We start from the raw sequence: 24,611 nt of genomic DNA, 5'->3' as shown, positions 1-24,611 counted from the left end.
CGGTTTGAAAACTACGTATGTGCCATTAGTTTCCCTAAGCACATAACTGTTTTTTCAGACGAGCCAGAATTTATAGGTCCAAATTGCAAAATGCAGTCCAATTTAAGTGGGGGAAAACAGTGTTGCCAACTTGCAGGGATCTTCACCTGTATTGGCGGGGCAGTGATTGGCGGAAATGAATCATAGTATGTCATAAGTGACCGCTAAGTTTTATCTAACTCTTTTTTTTTATTATTTTTTTTTCACGCGAGGTTGTTCGAATGATTTTGAAAATTAAAGGGGATATTTTACCATCGGAAATAGGATTATGAAACAAGTTAACTTTAATTATATGTTTTTTTAATGTTTTTTCAATAATATTATTCTACGGACATTAATAGACTAAGCGCTTTTAGGAGTGATACAGTGTAATGTAAGAAAGGATATGTCAGGCACTTACAAGACTGCGAACACAATATTGAAGAATTTACAGATTGAACTGATCAAAATAAACTTCTTACAGATAAAACTCTGTTTCGCTTTCATTTCGACGTTCGATTTACAATCAATTTTTCTTTGAGACATATACAATATGTATTTACACGTTTGATTGCGAGTAGTAATGCAATGCAAGTGGCAAATTTAGCAATTTTCCAACACACAATCACACAAACTTTACATCATATTTTAGAATATCTACAGAAAAATAAAATACATTGGGTGAGTTTTTTTTTAGATCTAATTATGATAATAATAAAATGGAATTTAGAATTTTTTTTCGTCTTATCATTCTATTTAAACTAGGGGTCGGAGGGCTTTAGAATACACTTAAAAAAAATTAAGATAAATGATAACCGAGAATCCATAACATACAAATATTCTCTAATTTTGTTTCAGTATTCTTTTTTACTGATGATAGGAAAGTATGGTTATGCATTTACATACGCGTGCAATGAGATGCTAAACCTAAAACTGTATACTGTGGTTAATTTTCTCTCAACTGCAAATCTTTTTGCAAACTTGAAGCTCAAAATTGTCAAAATTTTCTTTAGGCAAAAGTGCAAAAAATCAGATTACATCATGTTGACCCTCATAAAGGACCCTTTCCACGGATCACATAAATTTAACCGGTTTCTCCTATCTAAGCAGACCCTCTGTGAATTCATATTCGAAGGAAAATTATTTTCGACCCAACATGATACTTTCGTACATTTACCCTAATAGCACAGTGACGTTTAAAAGATATTTTATTCAAACGGGGAAACAACTAGAATATTTAGAATAACACTTGAAATGTTTTAAGAGATAAGTTAGAGTGACGCTGCGTTGCGTTTAAAATAAGACTTAAGGTAATTATTTTATCATTTTAAAAACATGTGTAAAACGTAAAAAATCCGTAATAGTTCACAGTCATTTTTCAATCATTTTAAAAAATTATCCAAGAAGAACATATTTTTGGAATGTGTTTAAATTTATTAATACCTTTTCTTGTTTTACACTAAAAAATTTTGTGTAAAATGGAATTCCCCCTCCCCCCAAAAAAATAACATTTTTATTTCTTATGATCAGTGTTTTGTTCGACATTTTAAGAGTTTTCTCAACGCCCAAGTTGCTCTCGGAGATTGCTGGAAAAATTTATTATTTTCTTCAAAGTAGTGTCTTGAAGATTAAAATGAAAGGTTATTGAAATAATTTTTTTTTTTTTTTTTTTTTTTTTTTTTTTTTTTGTGTGTGTGCTATTAGGGTAGTGGCACAGCAAATACGGGGTGTCTCGGGGATTCGAGGTGTTCCCTGGTGACCCAACAATTATCCCAACAAATTCTTCGCCATTAAACAGATAAATCACTCAAAATATCGATACCTAAAGTGCGAGACCGCGTATCTCTGTTTGCGTCTTTGTAGACTTCCAGTCATACGTTCTTTTTTCCTTGGAAAACTAATCAATGTAATCTCTTAAACACTCCTTTGATTTTTCTTCTCTGTTAGTAGAACATTTTGTATGAATATCATGCTATAAAGTTGGATTGTTTCACTTCGGAGAAAGAAATTAGGAGCAGAGATTTTGAAACACCCCGGTGGAGCTGGAGATATGCAGTGTAGCACTTTAGTCATCGATATGTAACTTAAACGATACTATTTGGGTTTACATTTCCCTCAGTAAGTACAATTTACAACTTAGCACCTTCAGTCAGCAATTCATATTAGTTTTTCGCAGTTTTAAATTACTGGCTACAAATGGTAACTATATACACACTAACTTATGGCAAAAAAACTTCTAAATTGGTGAATACTTTGTTTTGGTTGCAAATGAGCTTTTGCCTCCTTAACGTCTACGATATAGGTTAGAGCTGATTGTAGATCCATAAAATGAGGGTTACCCATAGTATTGTTCAGGCATTATCAAACGGAAAAATTTCAACTTTCATTCAATTTTATAAAGAAAAGCGTACTTTTTTTTAAGTAATTTTAATATCACTCGAAAATTGCACGTGAATGGATAAATTTCTACGGGTAACACTGGAGACGTGTATACACCACTGAGAAGAATTATTTGTCAGGATTACGACCTAATGTTTAACACGGAGTCCTGTTCACTAGCTGTACATGCGATGCCATGTTGAGACCAGGAATTCTCACGACAGATCCAATACGTGAACATACTATTTGCGATATACAGACTCTCCTTGATTGAATTGATACTATGTTGCTACTGCCGCACATTGAAACGAGCCAATTGAAGAGGTTGGACGTAAAATTGTTGGCTAAAATTTCAAATTTTGATGTTTACTTCGTTACAAATTCAATTTCAAGGGGTGTTTTTGGAACGGAATTTCAAGAAAAAACCAACAATGGAACCACTTTTAAACTTTCTCGCTTTACATTTTCGATAATGTAAGCTTTCAAAGTTGCTAGAATTTGTCCGACTTCTTCTATTGACTCGCTCCAGTGTGCACCGTGTTATTACTGTCTTGTGGTCACTTTTTAAGATAGTTCGTTCATGTTCAATGTGAGATTTACGGTATACGGCAGAAGTACGATTGGGTAAAATTAGAAACTACTTTTTGTATCTTTTGCCCAACCATTTGTATCTATCTCTTTGTGTATTTTTAATTATGAAATTTTGAAGTAGTTATGGCTTACAAATGATATTACGATTAGGTCTGGTAATAGTGGTACAATTGGTAATTGGTAACTACTACGTTCTCTCAGTGGTCAAAGTCCAGTTGAGGCTCCAGACCAGAGAGTTTTATTATGAACGTTATTCAACATGGAAACTTACACCATCGGATGAAAAATCAGCTCATTCCCATAAAAAAAAAAATTAAAATGCACTCAATCAGTTGCAAATTATCTACAGAAGGGCAGTTGTGTTGCTCATGATGAAGTCATGTTTTGATGATTGAATTCTATAGATGAGCATAAGAGAAGATCTGATCTGTTTGAACAGCATATAATTCTCATTATGTTCGTACGGTCTTATTCGAGGAACTTTCACTAATCTATGGCTTTCGATCGATAAAACATAATTTCCAAGAGCAGTGGAATCAATGGCGTGGCGTGTTTTGCAATTTATCGATTGATCTGCCATTTAAACTTATGGAAAAGAATCGATAAACAGGGTATTCGCAACGAAAACCTCCTTAATTGATTCTTTACCAGCTTTAAATGGGCAAATATCGATTATTGATTATTTACGCCTCGTCACTGAGTGCAATTGGACGAATTTCTGTCAAACGGAACTATGTGCATTATGACGTGAGCCCTGTTACGCATATACTCTTATGCAAGGGCTCATGTCTTGATGCACATAGTTCCGTTTGACAGAAATACGTCCAATTGACTCATCGCACGTTCTTAAAATGTATAGAACGATTTAGGTATTACGTTAATTTATGACCGGTTCTCAACTAAAAATATCTACCATCGCGTCAGTCTACTCGGTAGACTGTATCCGGTAGGCGTCTTAATATCTGGCGAAAATCGGGAGTTTCTGGACGGGAGCGCTGCAGCAGAATTTGTCGATGCCGAGTTGCTCTTGGATCCAGTCCAAGTAGTTGGCTATCCTCGTGTAAACGCCGGGGTAGTTGGGACGAGCGCAACCACGGCCCCAAGAGACGATCCCTGAACAAAAAAACATGGTTGTATTAATTGAATTATTCGAGATAGTGACTAAGCTCAACATTTCAGACGGAGAATCACTCATACAACTTTCTCATTACTTTACTTACATTACTACCATATACTAGAGATTTGCGAGTCACTAGTGAATAAAATTGGAGAAGCATTCAATTCAGAAATGGATTGCATTTTGCAAAAATGATCCAAGAGTATTACAATGTCGCTAAGATGGTGCAAATTTTTTTACCTTTGAAATATAAACTGATCATCGAAACACGTTTTATCCTTTCAATATAATTTCAAATTAAAGACGAAAATTACCTTTGTAAATTTAATGTTTTGCACGACCTCAGTAATTTTAATGTGATTGGAATGTATGTCAGTTGATCGATCATAGCAAGATCGGAATGATCTTGGTTCCTTCTTGCAAAATGCAATCCAAATGAGGGACCAAGTGTAGAGTGCTTCATTTTGCTTTATTGTGAATACACACTTTTTGCTCTGTAAACCATTGTCGTAAGACCAGGCATATTCTAAAGGAGCTTGTAATAAAAGCAAGACCTTGGCTGGGTTTGGATCGGATAGGCAACTAACCGAACACGGTGCGGTCAGCGTCAAACTCATATCAACGCCTGCAAGGCTGTAGGAATACTTCACGCATTGCGCCAATCAGTGCTGTCGGCGTCGAGCGCACATTAGCGCCTACAAGACTGCATGAATACTTCTCGCATTGCACCAAACGCAGTGCAGGAGTTATTAGGTATGCGACTACGGGTACGGGCACATTGCCCTCCTTAAACCTATCACTCCTTAAACCTATTATGCCAATGCACATGGTTGTAATTTCTCAAAACAAAATGTAAGCTTCTTGAATATTGCTGGCGATTGCTAATTGCCTGCCATACATGCTTATTTCAAGTCGTTGCGTTGGTCACAGGTGCTGTTTGAATGAAGTACCGCTCTAAATCTAACAACAATTCATGCTATGGAAGGTGCTCAAACTCGCTTTGATTACACAAAAAATTAAAAAAGTCTGCGATGCGGAAAATGCCGAGAAACAAAATTTGATCAGAAAATCGCGGGGCTTTCAGCACATGGAAAATATATCTTTTATGGGATTGACCAAAACAAAAATCAGGTCTAAACTCATTGGATAAAATTGAGGTCAAATTCCTTTGAAAAAAGTTTAAATTCGTGTTGTGAGATCCAGCGATTGAGTTTTGAATTTTTTTACGTAATTTAGACGGAAGGAGGGGAACTCTGCTTCATATAAGCAAAGTGTAAATAGACTTTCCAAACAATATTGCGAGATAAATGTAAACACCGATCCCCTGAAAAATGCATTGTCTCTCGTTAATCCCATGGTATAAAATACTGAGTGTGCGGTCAACTAAAATATTGCGAACCAGCGATAGAGATCTCATCTTAAGTTTTCGATCAATTACTGGCGTGTTACGGACCGATTCAAATCATGCGTATTTTTGAAATGAGTTTTCAAAATCATTTGATTTCTAGTATAGCCGCACTCGGCGTAAACATATGAAATCAATGGTGTAACAAAAAACTTGATAATAGTTGCAAAACGGGCTGAAAATGAATCGGCATGCAGCATTTTTTCAAAGAAAAATATACCAAAATTCAGCTCGGGTTCAGTTTTTTCCATCTTCATTCACGAATGATTCACGTAATATTCTCGAAATCTGATTATTTACGACTGTCTCGCAAGTATTCCTCTGCACAACATACAAACTCGTAAAAATGACCAGTCTTAAAAACATTTTTTACGAACTATTTTACGAGCTGTGCTACCAAGGACCACCATCAATGCACCTTGAATACGTTAACCTTCCCGTCCGTCGCGCTGGTGGTATCACATCGAAACGAAGGAGCACCGTCGAAAGACGGAATTACCGCTGACGCAGAGACGCCGAGCTGTTAGTTCTAGATTTTCGATGCGATAAATAGGAGTCACGAGGGTTGTTTTAAATCGAAATAAATCTCGGGGCACATGACCTCGGGGATGGAGATCTGAGAGGGGAAGGTTGCACGTTTCGATGGTGTCAAGAAAGGAGATAGGGTGGAGGGCAGCGGATTGGTGTCGACAAAGGGGGACCTGTTGCGCATGCAGAATAGATAGGCAAAGGCGAGCATCGAAAAAGCCTCGACACTTCTAAGAGGCTCAACGCTCCACCCTTGCCTAGCGGCGAATCTTTTTTTAAGCGTTTTCCCCCGCTCTTGTATACAAATCCTCGAGAAAAAGATGACAAGGACACGGATAATTAGGTGCAACATCGCCCTCACCAAGAAAACTGTTTCTGTTACATGTGACGCGACACGAATTCTCATTAAATTAACCGGAAAACTTTATCAAGTAACCTTTACTACCTCTTTACCCTTCTCCACGTTCCCCTTCGACTCCTTTACTTCTATAATGTAGCCTTGTTAAAATAATAGAAATACAGCTCAAAACGTGGAGCTTTGTTGTTGTTTATAAGAGAACACCGTATCGCGGCATATCGACCATTCCTATTGATCCGACGGAGAATTTTTGTCGCTTCCGTCTTAAATTTGGACCGAGTTAAGTAGAAAGCAAACCAAGCCACATCGGCTATTGCCAAATTTAATGGGGCAATTTAAAGTTTTATATGAAAACAGTTTTGTGGATTTTTTTGCAAGTTTCAAAGAATTTTCTGCAGAGCGCAAAGCAAATTTCTTGAAATTTTCAGAGGAATTCGCACAGACGTCCTCTTGTAAAAAATTCAATCGCCCGGTTAAATCGGGCAATAGCTGATAAGACTTGGTTCCCTTCTGCTAAACGCGGTCAATTTTAACGAGAATACTGAGAATTCGTCCAGAACTTGCAAATTGTCGATTAAAATTCAAAACCACGGATTCTAATTGCGGTGTTTCAACATTTTCTAAAAACTTAAAGAAAAATAAGCTCTTCACGCCAATAAAAGAGATTAAAATAAAGAAAAAATTTAAGTTCTTACCGATGACCTCCATATTGCCCGCTCGAGTCCCATTGATCTGCATCGGGCCCCCGCTGTCTCCCTGCAAAAGATTCAAACATAGATACATAATTAATTTCAATCGTCTACACATTTCGAAGGAGGTGCTTATTAAGTGAGTGACGGCTTGTATGATTAGTTTAAGTATATAGATTTTGCCGGTTGGGAAAGGATTGAAGTAAAGGTGAACAATAATACATTACTTGCTGAGGCGAAAATCCGAAGATGGTAACAAAAACAACCAATAAATGGTAATTTTGAAGAAAAAAAAATTGTTTCGGTTCTATTTTTTTTGTTTACTTTAGAGCAAAGCTTTTCGAGAAATGAAGTTTTTCATTCTTCCCTTTATTCTTAATTAAAAATGTTAGCACGCATTGACATTGAATGATATTAGTTCTTTTTCTTTAAGTTGAAGAGAGCTCTATTTGAAATGAAAAAGAAAATCATACCACTCAAAAATTCCTATGATTACAAAAAAAAAAAAACAAAAAAAATAAATAAAAGAACTCTCACACCTCGGCACGGAGCTTCCTACCCCATTAGTGGCTTGCTTTAGAAGTTCAAATACCCTTTGAACCTTAGGAGACAGTTCTTTCCTTCATTTGAGACATGATGTGTCTTCACATTTTTTTCCACAAAGAGATGGCAGATAGGTAGGAAGGTGAAAAGAAAAGAAAATAATCAACCAAATCATCAAAAACTCAGCTCATAACCAGAATAAGCCCTTCATGAGGGTTTGAACGCGGAATTCATTCCTACTTTAATTTGGTGGACTTTGTTTGGCTTTGCACTGATTTCAACGTAAACTATAACCAACTAGGAGCAAAACGCAATTCATTTGAGCACATGAAGAATATCTGAGCTGAGGCGATTGAAAGGAGAATTCATAATGAGGTAATCACGTCAAGAGCTCGTTTTACATTTTTAATTAACTCCTGAAGGATTTCTCGACTGGCGGTGGCTCAGTGGATCCGGGGCAAAATAGACCGGGAATAAAACTTCAGGTCATGATTTTTGAACAAATCGATTACTTAAATCTAAAACTACTTAGCTAAAATGCAGGTTTTAAAATTTTCGCGCGAATTTTTTTTTTTTTTTTTTTTTTTTTTTCCAAGAGAAAAACATTGATCCGCAATAAGGCTTAACATTTTTATAGAACGACAATGTAAAATAGTCAGGAAAAACTAGTGAAAGTTTCAAGTCTTTATGTAGATGGGTGAAATTTTTAAAAAATGAAGGACCTGTGGATATTTGAAACGTTGAATGCAGATGAGTAGTTTTGGATTTCAGTCATCCATGTGTTTTCAAAGAGATTGTGTTCAATTTCGGGGGAACCGAGATCTCTTCCCAGCTTAAGTGCTTATTTAGAGAGAAATTTAAAAAAAATGAACTTGGTGGTCCATTTTGTACACCGTGGTATTTTTACCATGTGGAGTTATAATATTAATTGTGGTATTTTTAGCATTAAGTAATGATTCTACGAAAGTATCCGTAGTATTTATCTTTTAACAGTAAAAAAATACCACTATTATTGGTCACATACTATATTTTTTATTTTTTTCCAAACGTTCAAATTTGCTACTACTGTGAGCTAACTGATCGTCTCACGGAAGCCCATCGATCTACGGTAAGCGATTTTTGATTTTTCCCACTTCTGAGAGCCTGATGCCCGCGTCTTGTGTGCGTGCAAACTTAATTAAAAATCGCCGAAGATGAGGATAGAAGGGTTCGCAAAGTAAATACTAATGGAAAGGAAACGATTACGATTTGCTGAGATTGCCAATCAGATGAAAGGTTCTCAACTCGCTCAATTATTACCTCTTGTACACTCATTTTCTTTTGATTTGCCGGAATCAAAGGGATTAATTACTTTTTGTGCGGTGGTGTTATCTGTTCTGCAGACGTGTTATCGGATCTTTGAAAGCATCAAGATTCTTCTCGATGAGAAAAAATATCGGGTATTGGATCAAAGGTAATAATGGTAAGCATACAATACGCCGATGAAATGAAGTTCACCCTTGAAAAATATGTTATCAATTTTCATAATTTTATTGTTTGATCCAGACCCGTCGATATCTGAACACCCAAAACTATTTGTAACTCTTGTGTGTGATATGACAGAGTCAGGCAAAATACTTCTTAGAGTGAAAAAAAAAACCCTAACACGAGATAACTATACCACAGCTTGGAGGAGTTCATTTTGTATCATGTGGACACAAAATGTCCAAAAATTGACCATTTTTAAATTTATCAAAATTATCAGAGAAAAATCGATCGGAAATTTCAGAGCAACGCGAATCAAAGTTAAGCAGCGCTGTTGTGATCTTTGGAAACAATTCGTTGCGATCATTTTTTAAAATCATTTTGCAATGAGTATTATCAGTTTACTAATTAATGCAAATTATGACTTGAAGTCTTCATCCGATTGTTTCAATTAAGGTTAAGAAAGCATTGAGCGTTGTAGATCGAAAATCTCAGTTCTTAACTAAACATTTTTTTTTCTCTTTTTTTTGCTACACTGAATAGTTTGAATTTCCATACTAGGGATCATTTCCTCTCAGTCTGTCACAATTTTTTTTCTTAATTTTTTTTTTTTTTTGTAAGTAATAATATCGGTAATTGAGACAGCACCATTAATTATTCGAGTTAAGACTAAGAGAGAAACCGAACACAGAATTTGGCCTGGAACGGCGCGGCGCAGAGAGCAATGATGACGAGAACTTGAGATGAAAAGGAGAAACCGTTTGTCGCGGCGGTCGGCATGTAAGACATATTAGCGCCTACAAGACTGCATGAATACTTCACGCATTGCGTCAAAGACAGCGCGATCGCTGCGGTCAGCACTGAGCGGCGTGAAACGCATAGCGCCTACAAGACTGCATGAATACTTCACGCATTGCGCAATTCAGTGCGTGCGATTGAGGCCTACCTGGCAGGAGTCTCGCTTGCCCTCCTTGTATCCGGCGCAGATCATGTTGTCGGTAATGCGGGATTCGCTGTATCCGGCACTTTTGCAGTCCGTCTCCGAAATTATGGGAACCTCGACCTTTCGCAACACCCTCGAGATGGGCTTCCTCTCGTCAACACGACCCCAGCCAGCCACAACTGCTGTCCTGCCTGTGTAGTTCACGCCATCTGTCGGAAAAAGTTTTACATACATTACAGAGTGATAAGGTGGATTCTGAAATACAGTAGATATCGGTTAATACGACATTCAAGGGGTCACGGGATTTCGTCGTATTAGCCGATATGTCGTGTTAACCGTTGTCGTATTAACTTATGGAGTTTCGCCGGGGAAAACGAAATCCGTCGTATTAGCCGATATGTCGTATTAACCGATGTCGTATTAACCGATATCTACTGTAGTTCCGTGCATTTTTACTGTTTAGTCCTACTACCTATTGTAAATTCGAGCCATCTCACGTAAAGAGTGTGCAAAAAAAATCATTTGAGGTGCTTGGAGGACAAGGCGCATAAGTGCAGTGCTTATTGCTACTTCAAGAGATACGTGTTTGAAGTTGCGTAATTACATAGGTCCTTACGGCGGAAAGAGAGTTCAAACTTCAAGAGAGTTCTGACTTTTTGATTCTTAAAAATTGAATTTTGGGAGAAAATTTTTCACAGAATATGCTTAAAGTCTAGTTTTACTTGAAATCATTAATATTTCAGTTTTTTTCAAAAACTGCACTTCATGCGTTGGCTCGTTCTTCGAGTGGAGATTTTGAAACACTGCTATCGAGCTACGCATTTTTGCAGTTTTTCTGTCGATATGAAGTCGAAATGGAAAGGAGCAGTTTCAGGAACGACTATTAAGGATTCGACCTTAAAAAATCGAGCACGCTCGAATAACTTGAAATGATGCATTCCATATATATTGTTTCGAAAGGTATAATCAAGGATTCTGTGCGGGGCTCTTGAAATATTTCTGCCGAGTGTGGCAGAGAGGACATATCTCCAGTGGAGTCCAATGCTGTGTCTGCCGTGCTAAGGAAGAACGCCGTATGAACAGGCGAGAATTGCCAAATTTCCTTCGATAAAATGTTTATTTTTGAGGAAAGTTGTGACTATTTTTCCGAAAAATTTTCAAGAACTTAAGGTAAAATTGCGAACAAAATTATCTGAAAAATGAAGATGTCGCATGTGTGAGGAGTGTGCGATTTGACTGTTGATTCTTATGTAAAAGTTCGCGAGAAAAACGATGGTGCCACTGGTTTTCTCTGAAATCAACTCCCAAGCTCAAAAAAACTCTCAAGTTGAGGCCAAAATGGAGGGAATATCCCACGCTATCCTGAGAGTCCACCTCTACATCAAGACAAACTCTCCATGCAAAAGATAGAGTCCCCAAATAAAGTGGCAGCCCTGTTAATGTATTTGCTCCCTATCTTTGCATGGAGAGTTTGTCTTGATGTAGAGGTGGACTCTCAGGATAGCGTGGGATATCCTCTCCATTTTGGCCTCAACTTGAGAGCTTTTTTTGAGCTCGGGAGTTGATTCCAGAGAAAACCAGTGGCACCATCGTGTTTCTCGCGAACTTTTACATAAGAATCAGTAATCAAATTGCAAATTCCTCACACATGCAACATCTCCATTGCGAACAAAATTATCTGAAAAATTGGAAGAAAGATATCTACAAGTTTTCCCAAAAACTCTTGATTTACCAACGGAAATTTGGCAACGTCTGTAGGTTCATACGGCGTTCTGCCTTAGCACGAGAGTATGCACATGTGCCTTTTTCGCCGAGCACGACAGACTTGGCGCCCATGCCCGTGACGCACGCTGAAACAGACTAGCGCGGGTCAGTCCTGTCAGTTCGGGAGAGGGATGCACTTCGGGTGGGGTTTGAAGCTCATGCAGGGCCGGGCGTGATGGCGGGGGTGGGAGAGGGGCGGTTGACGGTTATTGAAAAGGACGGAGACTCCATAAAATATCATTACCAATACGTGCAAACAGAGCTCAAGACCCATCCGAGCCTGGCGCGGCACGGCAGATGAAGCATGGATTTCCAGCCCCCTTGCCGTATCGCCAACGGAAAATCCACCTATTTTCATCGCTTTCGTCCAATTTGAGCCAAATCGAGCTTCGAAACTTTCTAATCGAGCAACCGTCACCTTCCGGTCAAATTATCACAAGCGCCATGCGACGTTTCAAAATTTCCGCCGCCATTTTCATTTTTTTTACACAGAAATTGTTCAATGAAGCTGTCCGGAAATTTCACGAAAAATTCTTTGAAAAAACTAATAAATGTATTAAAAAATGAGTCAAATACGTGCTTCACAGACAACGGGTCGGAAAATCCTCGTATTTTCACCGCTTTCACTCAAGCTGAGCCGAATCAAGCTTCGGATCCTCCTAATCGAGCAATCGTCACCTTCCGGTCAAATTAGCACAAGTGTCATGCGACGTTTCAAAATTTCGGCCGTCATTTTAATTTTTTAACAGAGAAATTGTTTAACGGAGCTGTCCAAAAATTTCACAAAATTTTCTTTGAGAAAATGAATAAAATGCAAAAATAAGTCAAATACGTGCTTTACAGCGACGGGTCGTAAAAGCTGTAATGATAAATCACTCTGGATAATTTGAATTTATAGGTCGGCTGCCTTTCTGAGCCCCAAAAGCTACATGACCCAACCCTCAAAATTACCGACATGCCTGTACTCTCCCCATATAGATACTCTACCTCACGTTTGCCACGATCTCATGATCGCGAAATCGGTACATCTCTGCTTTGTCCGCACAGTGGAACGAGCTGCTGGGAGAGGTTGGACATGAAATCTTTTGCTATTTCAAATTTTGATGTATATTTCGTTACAAACTCAATTTCAAAGGGTGTTTATGAAAGGAAACTTTATGAAAAACCCAATGGCGCCACTCTTAAACTTTCTTGCGTCGATGATACAAGCTTTCAAAGTTGCCAGATTTTGTCCGACTTCCTATATCGACTCGATCCAGGTTGCTCCTGGACACCCTGTAAAAGGTACTCCAAATTTGGCTATGCATGTATGTATGTATGTATGTATGTATGTATATATGTATATATAAAGTCGCTTTTATAACGCTCTCTGGCGCTTTGCGACTCCTAGCCGCCAAAGTCCCCTATCTTCCCAAAGCCCTTCAGGGAGTTGGCAAACCCTCATTTCTTCTAAAACCCCCTGTCGCCACCCTTTCACTGGGCGTCCCCTTCTTCTCCTCCCAGGAGAAACTAAATCAAGCATCCTCTGTGGCAGCCTTTCGTTCGTCATTCTATTGACATGACCATACCAGATAAGCTGTCTGGTCATAACGTCGAATATGATGTCATTCTCGACTCCCATGATCTGACGCACTCTTTCGTTGCGGACCCGATCTCTTCTGGGGATTCCTTTCTTCCTCAATGTCCTGAAAGAACGGATTTTGGCTAAAATTCTAAATATTTATGTATACATCGTTACATATTCAATTTCAAGGGGTGCTTCTGAGAGGAAATTTCTCGAAAAACCCGATGATGCCACTCTTAGACTTTCTTGCGTCGATAATATAAGCTTTCAAAGTTGCCAGATTTTGTCCAACCCCCTCTATCGACTCGGTATAGTGTGCTCCAGGACACCCTGTACAAGGCACCCCAATTTGGAGATCTCGTAAATCGATGAATATCGGAACGAGCGTGGAACCGATCGAAGCGGCAGATACACACGACGCGACTCCGGTTCAGAGTGCAAGCGACGAGAGGGCCTCCGGGGCAGGGAAGCGGGGGCGGGGGCGAAGGGGGGGGGGGCTCAATTTTGGAATCGCTGAAGCATGGACGCGAGTCGGAGTCGCTGCGTGAATATATCCATTTAATTAACATCTGTAACGCGACTAACGCGTGCTGCTCGCCTTTCATCCGGGGCCCGAGCGCCCGGGCATGCGACGTCGAACCGGCTCATATTGCTCGTGCCAATATTGCGTCTGCTCGCCCCCCCCCCCTCTCCCCCCAGACCCACACGCGCTCCCGACGAGCGCGCGGATTAATGTTAAGTGGTGATTTGACACCGATTTAGGGATTCGGAGCTTCGGATTTGGGATTCGGGGAATGCAGGGTCTGGACCATGCGTGCGGCGCCTTACCGGAGGCGTTATTTCGGGGAAACCGCTCCCCACGGCTTCAAGAGTCTATTTTCCTAGGGTGGCATTGGTCATTTTGGGTGGATTCGCGGATGACTGCTAAAAAGGACGCATTTAAATCGATAGGAATCACAGTAAACTCTGATTAATCAGGAGGCATTTGTCCCGGGTAATTTTGTGTGGATAAATCAAAGTTTCCCAGGTAAACATCGAAAACAGCGAAAAAATGGGATAAGTCCAGAATTAATGTAGGAACGTTGTTGCCGTAGAAAGTAAAAGATTCCGTTCCAGGTGATGTTGTCCCAATAAAGCGTGGTTGTCCCGTTTAACCTGAGTCTACTTAAGCAGAGTTGATCTACACTGGAAAAAAAAAAACACATTGGATCTAGAGTCCAGATTCTTGAAAACATTGTTAAGAAAAAATACTCTTGATTCAATCGGAATTTTGCTTGAATCAAAACAAAATCCGCTTAAATTAAGAGGCTTGGTTCTTGATTTAAGCTAGATTCTGATTGAATCAAGAGTACTTTTTCTTGTCGGTGTTTTTAAGAGTCTGGACTCTAGATCCAATGTGTTTTTTTCTCCTGTGTAGGTTCCATTGCTTCATCGTGACCTGAGCCCTAACAATTCTAAGAAATACACCTGCATGACAGAGTCTATATCACAGTCAAACTAGTTCTTTTTGATTTAAAGTCCGGGTAATGCTTCCTTCAAAAGGACTGTCTAATTAAATCATATATGGTACCTTGAGGGAGATGGGAGAGGCTGACTTTATACGTCACGCACTCTTTTTTTGGATCTCTTTAAAGGAATTTTTTATATATTCCGAAGTTTTGCGTGCTCTTTTGTAAGATTTCACTACCTTCCATTGGTTAGTATCCACACAAGAGATTGAGCAGTTGCTCTAAAATAGGGTAGTATTTTATAATATCTGAAAGAAAATTCAGATATTGCATTTTGCCTTATCTTCTCTCCTCCTCTTATTAAAAACAAAAAAGGTATTACAAACAATAACAAATACCTAACAAAACTAACAAAGAGACCTACAGTCCAAGAATCGTGCCTGGTAGAAATATGCGCGTTGACTTGGATTTTTAGTATCCGAGTAAAATTTCCTTCAAATACGTGTGATGCAACCAGCATGGCTCGCGACCACACTTCTTCATGGGGAGAGGCCTTCGCGTCGCGTCGAATCGTGCACCATTGACGCGTTAAATCAAAAGAAACCGTCTCCATTTTGACCACGGTCTTGTCATGCATGTATTTTCATGGGTCTTAGGGCCCAGTTTTCGGTGAAGATAGATCCTTTCGATTAAAATACTGATACGCGCTTTAGAGATGGATTATGTTTCGGTGGTGAAACTATCATACCGCATACCGCGTTTGCTAGCTTGTGCGGTATTTAAAAATCTCCAATCCCATTTTATTTTTGTGAAAGAGAACAATCCAATATCATTCCTTGAAGTTTTCATAGATTTTTCACAGAAAGTGCCGGACAAGCGGTAACATTGCTGGACGAAAGTGAAAATACCGTCATGAAATTACTAATAATCGGTATCTTCTGTGACTCCTTGCAATTTTACAGACTTTTCCTTACACGGAAGGTGGTATAACTATACGGTCTACAGTAAGATTACCGATAGTGTATAGGTAAAAATTTATGGGGCAAATGTAAAATTACCGAGAGCACAATATACGATTCCCGGTAATTGTCGAGTATCGGCAACTACCAGAGAAATAGGTTGGGTTAATTTCTCAATGCAAAATGTCTCTCGAGACTAACCCAGAGAGGAAATCCGATGAATTTTTAGTACTCGGGACTTTTTTGCAGGATGATTAGCCTGGCGCACAGTGGATTGAGTCTTTGGAAGGAATCGGACATGAAATGTTCGACAAAACCTGAAAAATTTTACGTTTATCTCGTCACATTTTTAATGTCAAGGAGTGCTTCTTATAGAAAATTTTATGAAGAAACCAACGAAACTACTTTTAAAACATCAATATTTCATATTAATGAAGATATTCACTTTTAAAGTTTTTAAATCATGCCCGACCTCTCTGATAGATCTTATTCGATACATCAAACGGGTGAGATTACATAGATATTGATTGGCTCAAGACAAAAACATAGCCTCAAAAGTCAATTGAGTAATCTGACGGAACGGGTTTTTTGTGATAGATTTTTGATTCGTATGAGTACTGGGCCAAGAGTAGTGCAATTGCTATGAAATTTCTCATTTTCAGATTTCCGACAAATATCCTGAAATTTTGGTTTGAGGTTATGTTCTATTGTTTTGAACCAAACGATACATCGAACCGCTATCCAATACGATCCATTGACTCTTTCTACTGTGTGGCGCTCTGCGAAAATATTCGCACTATTCAAGTAAAGATCGGGACGGGAGAGATGTCGAGCCAGGAATTCAATTCGCAAAATAATATTCGAATGACATCACAGAAAACTGCGAGATCCCGGCGTTTAAGATTCAATGTGAAGTTGGCCGGGAGGGCGGGATTTTATTATTCGGCGGAGAGAAGCGAGAGGTCAACGAAGCTGCTCGGCTTAATTATTATTCGCGATAAGCGCCGGCCCGGGCGAAATGTAAAGCAGAGGGCTATTAACATAATGTCTTGGGCAAACTTTCCCGGGATGGCTGCACTTTTTAACTTCCTCCCAACAAAAACAACCTTCAAACGGCGATCCGGAGCCATTTATTGTTTCGAATCATTGCGAGTTCGTTAAAAGTTGGTTTTCGGATGTTTGTCGTAACACCGAAGAACGTGCCGAAAAAGCTCGTCTATCCCTCTCTTGATTAGATCCATAGCGCGGGAAACTCCAGAAACTTGGTGGAAAATTTACCGTCTCGAGAGAAAGGTTTGTAATTTTGGGAGATGGGAGGCGAATCGTAATTTTATAGGATTTCCGAGAAAATTTTGTGACGTTCGTTAAATGTGTATCCAGAAATTTAATCGAGGACGAAATCAGAACTGTTGAACTAATCAAAGGTTTAGGAAGTTAAATATTTTGACTGAAAATAACTATCTTAACTAATCATCCTCTTAAGGCCTTGGGGCCATTCATAAAGTATAACGCTCAAGGGAGGGGTTGGGGGGAGGGTTGAGGAGACCATTACGCTATTTTGTGCACATTTACCAATAATTAAGGATCAATTTTAAATATTGGAAGTTAATATCACTTTTTAGAGGTCAAATCACATATATCATGTTTCTAAACGAAGCCACAAATTACGGCTTCTCATTTCAAAATGGACCGCGTTTCGCAGAAAGAAACCAAGACACATCAGCTATATTGTCAAATTTAACTGGAAAATTTCATTTCATTTGTGCGGATTCCTTTGCAAATTTTAAGGAATTTGCTTCGTACAATGCAGAAAATTCATTGGAATTTGCACAAAAATCCACACAAACATTTTTATGTGAAAAATTTAGCAATAGCTGATGAGGCTTGGTTCCTTTCTGCTCAACGCGGTCCAAATGTAGTACCGTTGCATATTCCTCTATAAGTCTCACCTTCAGCCGGTAGACATGCGGTTCGCACGTGGGGCCCGGCTATGTCGACCGTTGATTCCAACTCTAGGACGGCGATGTCGTTGTTGAAATTGGAAATTTGGAATTCAGGATGCCTGTACGTTTTCTTTACTTTCCGCACCACTGTCTCCGTTTCATTCACAATCTGCCTGTCGTGTTCTCCTAAAGTCACTTTGATCTCCTTTGCCTGGATCCTGAAATCAATCGTATCACTTTTGTCTTAGAATTCAGGAAAACGGAAACAAGATAAATGTATTCAATACCAGAAGTACAATTAATTTGTTAATATAGAGATTTAACATGGAGAATTACTAGGGCATACGCCCCCTATGGCCTCTGCGCGGCCCAACTGCAGTTGTCAACTTGCTTATCTCCGCCAATCAGTACGGAACCCTGGTAAAAATTGGCAGTAGAATCTGTGTTCCAAAATACCATAGACTGTAAGATTTCCAATAGCTTCTATAGCCGGCTACACAATTTCTTATAGCCCGTTATAGCCGATGGCGATTCAGCAACAGCCAGGCGATAAAGTGTATGCTAAACGTTACTAATTACGGATGCTAGGACTTAGTGAGTTTTTGGACTAACGCTCTCTTTTTGGGCCGTAGTATCTTGATTTATTTTGCGAGGAAAGCTCCGTACTTTTGATGGATGACTGCCATTCCTAATATACTAGAGCGCCTTCAATTTCAGTTCAGAGCCAGCGCGAAACGCGCATTGGCGCCTACAAACCTAACAGGGATACTTCACGCGTTGCGCAATGCGTGAAGTATCCCTGTTAGGTTTGTAGGCGCCAGTGCGTCGCCGCTCCGCTTTGTGTTAGGCTCTAATATTTAATCTGGCGGAGTCAGCGTTATTCAACTCATGATTTTGAAGTGTTTGCACATCCTGTATGGATTATTCTCATTTTAATCGATGAAAACAAATATCGACGGTGAAACTACCAAACCACGTATCTCGGTTTGCGACGTCGCAGACTTCCTGTCACATTTTTAAATGAAAAACTACTTAACGTCCAGTCTTAAACATTTCTGTGATTTTTCCTCTTCGTGCGGAGAAAATTCTGTGAAAATTTCAAGGAATGATATTGATTTGGTCTACTTCAAAAAAATAAAATGTGAGCGTAGATTTTTAAACACCGCAAACGAGATACGTGGTTTGGTAGTTTCACCGTCGATATGTATTAAAGGAAAATATAATGTGTGTAAGGTGGTTCCGTATCAAACTTAATGATTTTCAAGGCACATAAATTTCTACACAATTTCTTACAGCCTTTTATAATCGATGGCGAAAAAGCAACAGCCAGGCGATAAAATGTAAAGCCCGGCGGTAGGAACTATAGCCCGGCTGCATAATTTTTTATCGCTTCGTATAGCCTAGCCGTATGATTTTCTCCGCATTCTACAGCCAGCTATATGATTTTCTGTAGCCTTTTTTAGCCGGCTATAAGAATTCCTATGGTATTTTGAAACGCAGCTCTTGTCGCCAATGGAGATGTTGCATGTGCGAGGAATTTGCGATTTAACCATTGAATCTTATGTAAAAGTTCGCGAGAAACACGATGGTGCCACTGGTTTTCTCTGAAATCAACTCCCAAGCTCAAAAAAAGCTCTCAAAGTGAGGCCAAAATCAAGGGGATATCCCACCCTTCCCTGAGAGTCCACCTCTACATCAAAACAAACTCTCCATGCAAAGATAGGGAGCAAATACATTGGCAGGGCTGCCACTTTATTTGGGGACTCCAAAACTGAAAGCACGACAACCCTGCTAATGTATTTGCTCCCTATTTTAGCGCATGGAGAGTTTGTTTTGATGTAGAGGTGGACTCTCAGGGAAGGGTGGGGTATCCCCTCCATTTTGGCCTCACTTTGAGAGCTTTTTTTGAGCTATTGGGAGTTGATTTCAGAGAAAACCAGTGGCACCATCGTGTTTCTCGCGAACTTTTACATAAGAAATCAATGGTTAAATCGCAAATCCCTCACACATGCAACATCTCCATTCCTATGGTATTTTGAAACGCAGCTCTTATCGCCGATTTTTACCAGGGAAATGTAACAATCACGAAATCACTGTTAGGTAGTACAGGAAAAATCAACGGAATCATATTAAAAGAGCGTTGCGTAAATCTGAAAACTGGACACGGCGCTTGGCCCGGGTTGAAATTGCAAAAAACGCGGGCTTGGCGTTCAATTTACAATCGGTGCGGCGGAATGGCGGACGCGATCTAAATCGAAATTGACACTTCGCCGTGGCCGTGCTGCCGTTGCCGCGACCCGGAATAATGATATTATGACGTTTTAAGCAGAGCCAGCACTTTGTTATGACGCCCAGCGCCACCTCCCCCCGGTCCTCGTTGCATCCCCCGGCCGAAGCGATGGCCCGCCTCCCCATTGGGAATTCAACTCAGCTAAGTCGCGACTTGTCGTTTTCGTGTCCGCCCCGACGTCTTCGGCACCCCGGATTGCTAGCTTGTCGTGAAAATCAGCATTTTTTCCGTCCGAGAACTGCGGATAACGCTCGATATTTAATGGACGGCGTTAGGTAAACTCGTCATACTGGTAAAAAAAAAACCTCTTGGACCAATGCCGCATTGCATTGACTTAAGAGTGCAGTTTCTTGTCGCCGGATTTAAGAGTCTTGAACTCTTGTTTCAAGCGGATTTTGCATTGATTCAAGCGGATTTTGCATTGAAACAAGAGTCCAGACTCTTAAATCCGCGGACAAGAAACTGCACTCTTGAACCAAGAGGGTTTTTTTTTACCAGTGCATGTTTAGAGTACCTATACTGCCGTGCTAAGGAAAAACGCCGTATGAGCCTTCAAGCGTTGCCATATTTCCTTCAATAAAAACCGAATTTCCTGAGAAAATTGTGAATATTTTCTGTCATCGTTTCCAGAAAATATCGTTCAAAATTTAATATAAAATATCTGAAAGTTTTAAGAAAAAATATGCATAAAGTTCCTTAAAATCACATGTTTTATTTGAGGAAATTTGACAACTTTTGAATGTTCATACGGTGTTTTTCCTTAGCACGGTAATATATGCGAGAGAGTATTGCCATCTCTTTGCCGCTCTCTGATTGGTTCATCAGTTTCAGGCTGTCATGGAGCTCCAAAGTTGGCCCAATTTAAACAAACCAGACCCAGAGGAGCAAGTATCATCGGCTAAGAAATGAATTATAATCAGAGACAATGAGACAAGTCTCTGATTATAATCACACTCAGTGCTTAATTTTCGGCAGAAATATCCATTTAAGTTCGATCCGAACTCAATTCAGAAGTTGGATCTAAAAAAATGTGTATCATATCCAAAATCACACCTGGATCTTTGCAGAACTTTGTTGTCATCTTGTTTGTTTACATTCGGCCAAACTTGGGGCTTCATGATAGCCGACCAATCAGAGAACGGCACACTTTTTCTGTAGTAAAAGGATTGAGATGGCAATACTCTCCCGTATACCTACAGGTACTCTAGTCATGTCTATACTGAGAATTTTGTAAAATTACTCTCAATTAAGATATTCTGATGGATGATCTCATGTGTCTATGTTTGCACCCATAGACTAGTTTTATTTGGTTTGTTGCAAACTACAGTTAGAGCAAAAAGAAGAGCTGTTTCTTTGAGAAATGGCGCAAAAAACACGATGAGCATCGAACTAAGAAAAACTAAGAAGACTCACCCTTCAATACAATGCGCAGCAGTAAGAATGTGACGATTGGTGATGAGGGTACCACCGCAGTAGAACTTTCCGCGACGACTCAGAGCTGCAATCCAAGGGAACTCGTTCACCCGAGTCACATTTCCTCCAACGATTCGCATTCGTCTGTTTATTACACCACAAACTGAAACAAACGATAATAAAGTAACAAAAATCAGAATAGAGGGTAGAAAAGAAAATTTGCGTTTCCTATTAAAACAAAAATACACGAGTCCCTGAATTATTGGCAAATCTCGTTCAAATATTTGGTCACTCACCAAAAACAGCCTGAAAACATTTTTTTCCTTCCGGACAAAAAATCACAAGCGCTTAAATGTTAACTTTACAGGAGATAGGTACAATTAAATAATTTGCGATGATTAGAAATGAGGGGCTTGGACAAGGCGTATAAGTGCAGTTTTTGCTATTTTGAGAAATTAATGTTTGAAGTTTTGAAATTACATGGATCTTTATGGCGAAAAGAAATTTCAAACTGACCTTTTGATGTTTAAAAAGTGAATTTTGGGAGCAAATTTTTGCAGAATATGCATTAAGTCTAGTTTTATTTGAAATCATTAATACCTCAATTTTTTTCAAATACTGCACTTATGCGCCTTGTCCTCCTCCTCCAAGCTCCTCACATGTTACTTCGGCTTGGACTTTTAACTCATGGGCGCAAAAAATTGTTTTACTAATAATAATTCATCGCAATTTTAAGGGGGAAAAATAATTTTTTAAATATTTCAGATAGAGGATGATACGAAAGATAATAATGATGTATCTCAAGGACCCCGTTCCCGCCTTTTCCTGTCTATTTTTATTCTATGTTACCTAGCTGCCATAGTGTACTTTTATCTACATCTAAAGGACCTATGATTGCTCTGATATTTTTAATCAATGTTCATTTGAAGTGTTACTTTCAAAACTGCATCAACGCATCCCAAACATATTTCTAACAGAGCGCTTTTGGAACCATACCTGACATACCCCAAGTATGAAAAATCACAATCACTCATTTTCGAGCTGCGTTGATACAAACATGCGTGAGCCAGGCAATCGGCCGACGCGACGGTCCTCTGAATTTTTCATAAGATCACCAGGGCCCTGAGAAGGGTCATATGAATATCACTCACTCCCATTTTAAACAGGACAGTGTCATAGATTAATTGTGTCAACAAATAAATGCGCAGTGGCCCGCATTTCTTGGTGACTTGATATCCCACTCGCTAGATTATATAAGCAATGCAGTTGGAGTTATCAATTTGAGCTCCATCACTATTCTAACCAATATTGTTTTACTATTAGATCACGTCAATCAGCTTTAAAACCAGGTTGATGCAGTAGACTGATGAGCAGAATTTAAGGAGTGATGAACAGAAGTTAGGGAATTATTAATTTTGTACACATGTATTCATTGGACTCTAGTGGCCGTGCATGATGGGATAATATTCTGAAAATTTTGGGAGAATACCCCGATAAAAATGAATATTTGGACGTATTTCTGTCAGACGGAACTAAGCGCCAATTTGAGTTCCTTTTGAGGAATTTAGAATGCCGGATAGCGCGTTCTGTCAAACGGAACTAAGCGCCATGGAAAAGCATTGAGAGCATAGGGCGGAATGATCCCGGCGGCCGGTTCCGCCGCCAATCCAAGCCCCCCTCTACCTTCCTTTCCCTATGACGCTTACAATTAGTTCCGTTTGAAAGAAATACGTCCATTTATTTTTTATCAAGATACAGTTAACATCATTGAGATATGTTTAACTAAAATTAGACCAGTTGCATCAAACTAGATTACAATCCTCTTAAAAGTTTCAGTTTTCATCATGACTGAGGTGCATGTCACTTCTGAATTTTGCGAAGCTCTATTTGAAATAATGAGAAAATTCACAGAGAGTTTCAAGGTGTTATGTTGTTGATGTACCTGTTGATAAAATGAAACATGAGAGGAAATTACGCAACGTGGAGTGCGTTTTTAATTGCAACGTTTGTTAAATCTGCTCAATCGATATACTGGGCTGAAAATATCAATAAACTGAGTTCTAGTTGCCACTGTTCTTCTCTGAGGTCATCCTACCCTACAAATCTGGGCAAGCCTTTCCCCGTCCATCCTCTCAACATGTTCCGACCACATTTTCCGGCGCATCTTGGTCAATCTTGGTCTTGGCTTAGAGGTCAAGAAGCATATCGACGGTGCAAGTCGGCAATCACATAACTCGGTTTGCGACGTCGCAGACTTCCTGTCATACATACATAAAGTCGCTTTTATAGCGCCGCCTCGCGCTCTGCGACGCCCAATCGCCATCGCCCCCTATCCTCCCAGAGATCATCAGGCAATTGGCACCTTCTGATCTCCTCCTCCACCCCTTGTCGCCAACCTTTCACAGGACGTCCACGCCGTCATACTTCCGTAGACTTCCTGTCATACTTTATTTTTTGAACGGAAAACTACTCAACGGCAATTCTTTAAAACTGCCGTGATTCTTCTTCTCTGTGCGAAAAAAATTCTGTATAAATTTCAAAGAATGGTGTGAATTTGTTCTCTTTTAAAAAATTATATACAGGCGGAGATTTTCAGACACCGCAAACGAGTTATGTGATTGCCGACTTACACCGTCGATATCGTCACCTTCCAGGCAAAGTATCACAAGCGCCATGCGACGTTTAAAAATTTCCGCCGCCATTTTATTTTTTTACAGAGAAATTGTTCAACGAAGCTGTCCGAAAATTTTACTGAATTTTCTTTGTGCTGCTGATAAAATATAGTGAAATTTCCAAACAGATTCAACCAACAATTTCTCAGTAAAAAAATAAAATGGCGGCGGAAATTTTTAAACGTCGCATGGCGCTTGTGATACTTTGCCTGGAAAGGTGACGATATGTACTTTGGAAACTTACCACAATTGCAGGAGGACGAGTCGGGTGCGGGAGCAGTTTCCAGCTCGTTGGGGATCTCCTCTAGGGCGGCGGCGGTAGGTGGGGATCCGTCAACGACGTTGACGTCGACGTTCTCGAGGGGGCTCACGCTGACCGAGGGCTGGACGCCGGGTTCGCCCTCTTCGGTCACGACGCTCGTCTGCGTGCTGTTGTTGGCGTAGTCCAGCACCAGGCTGATCAGCGTCACCCCGTGCCCCAGCTTCTGGAAGAGGCCCCCTCGATCCGCCCCCATCCCCGCCC

The 24,611-nt window shown here is 39.7% G+C and overlaps 1 protein-coding gene across 1 annotated transcript; it reads right to left on the bottom strand.

Moving 5' to 3' along the window:
• Positions 1–328: 328 nt before the first annotated feature.
• LOC109030011 (trypsin) lies at positions 329–24,603 on the bottom strand. Its single transcript, XM_019040751.2, has 6 exons — positions 24,333–24,603; positions 21,417–21,579; positions 17,720–17,931; positions 10,039–10,244; positions 7,092–7,152; positions 329–4,101 (listed from the first exon to the last, which is right to left on the bottom strand). The coding sequence occupies exons 1-6, from the start codon at positions 24,601–24,603 to the stop codon at positions 3,944–3,946; spliced, it is 1,071 nt and encodes a 356-aa protein (XP_018896296.2). The 3' UTR covers positions 329–3,943.
• Between the last annotated feature and the right edge of the window lie 8 nt (positions 24,604–24,611).

The sequence above is a fragment of the Bemisia tabaci genome, chromosome 2, assembly GCF_918797505.1.
Source record: "Bemisia tabaci chromosome 2, PGI_BMITA_v3".
NCBI lineage: Eukaryota > Metazoa > Arthropoda > Insecta > Hemiptera > Aleyrodidae > Bemisia > Bemisia tabaci.
The sequence above is the reverse complement of the archived record's forward strand: the minus strand, read 5'-3'. Positions and strand labels throughout refer to the sequence as shown.

Bases quoted from the DNA above. Each gene is read 5' to 3' on its own strand.
- LOC109030011 (XM_019040751.2), bottom strand. From the start codon at position 24,603: ATGGGGGCGGATCGAGGGGGCCTCTTCCAGAAGCTGGGGCACGGGGTG. The intron at 17,932-21,416 runs GTGAGTCTTCTT...GATTGATTTCAG, and splicing joins GCTGCGCATTGTATTGAAGG to GATCCAGGCAAAGGAGATCA. The intron at 4,102-7,091 runs GTAAGAACTTAA...TTTTTTGTTCAG, and splicing joins GGGCAATATGGAGGTCATCG to GGATCGTCTCTTGGGGCCGT.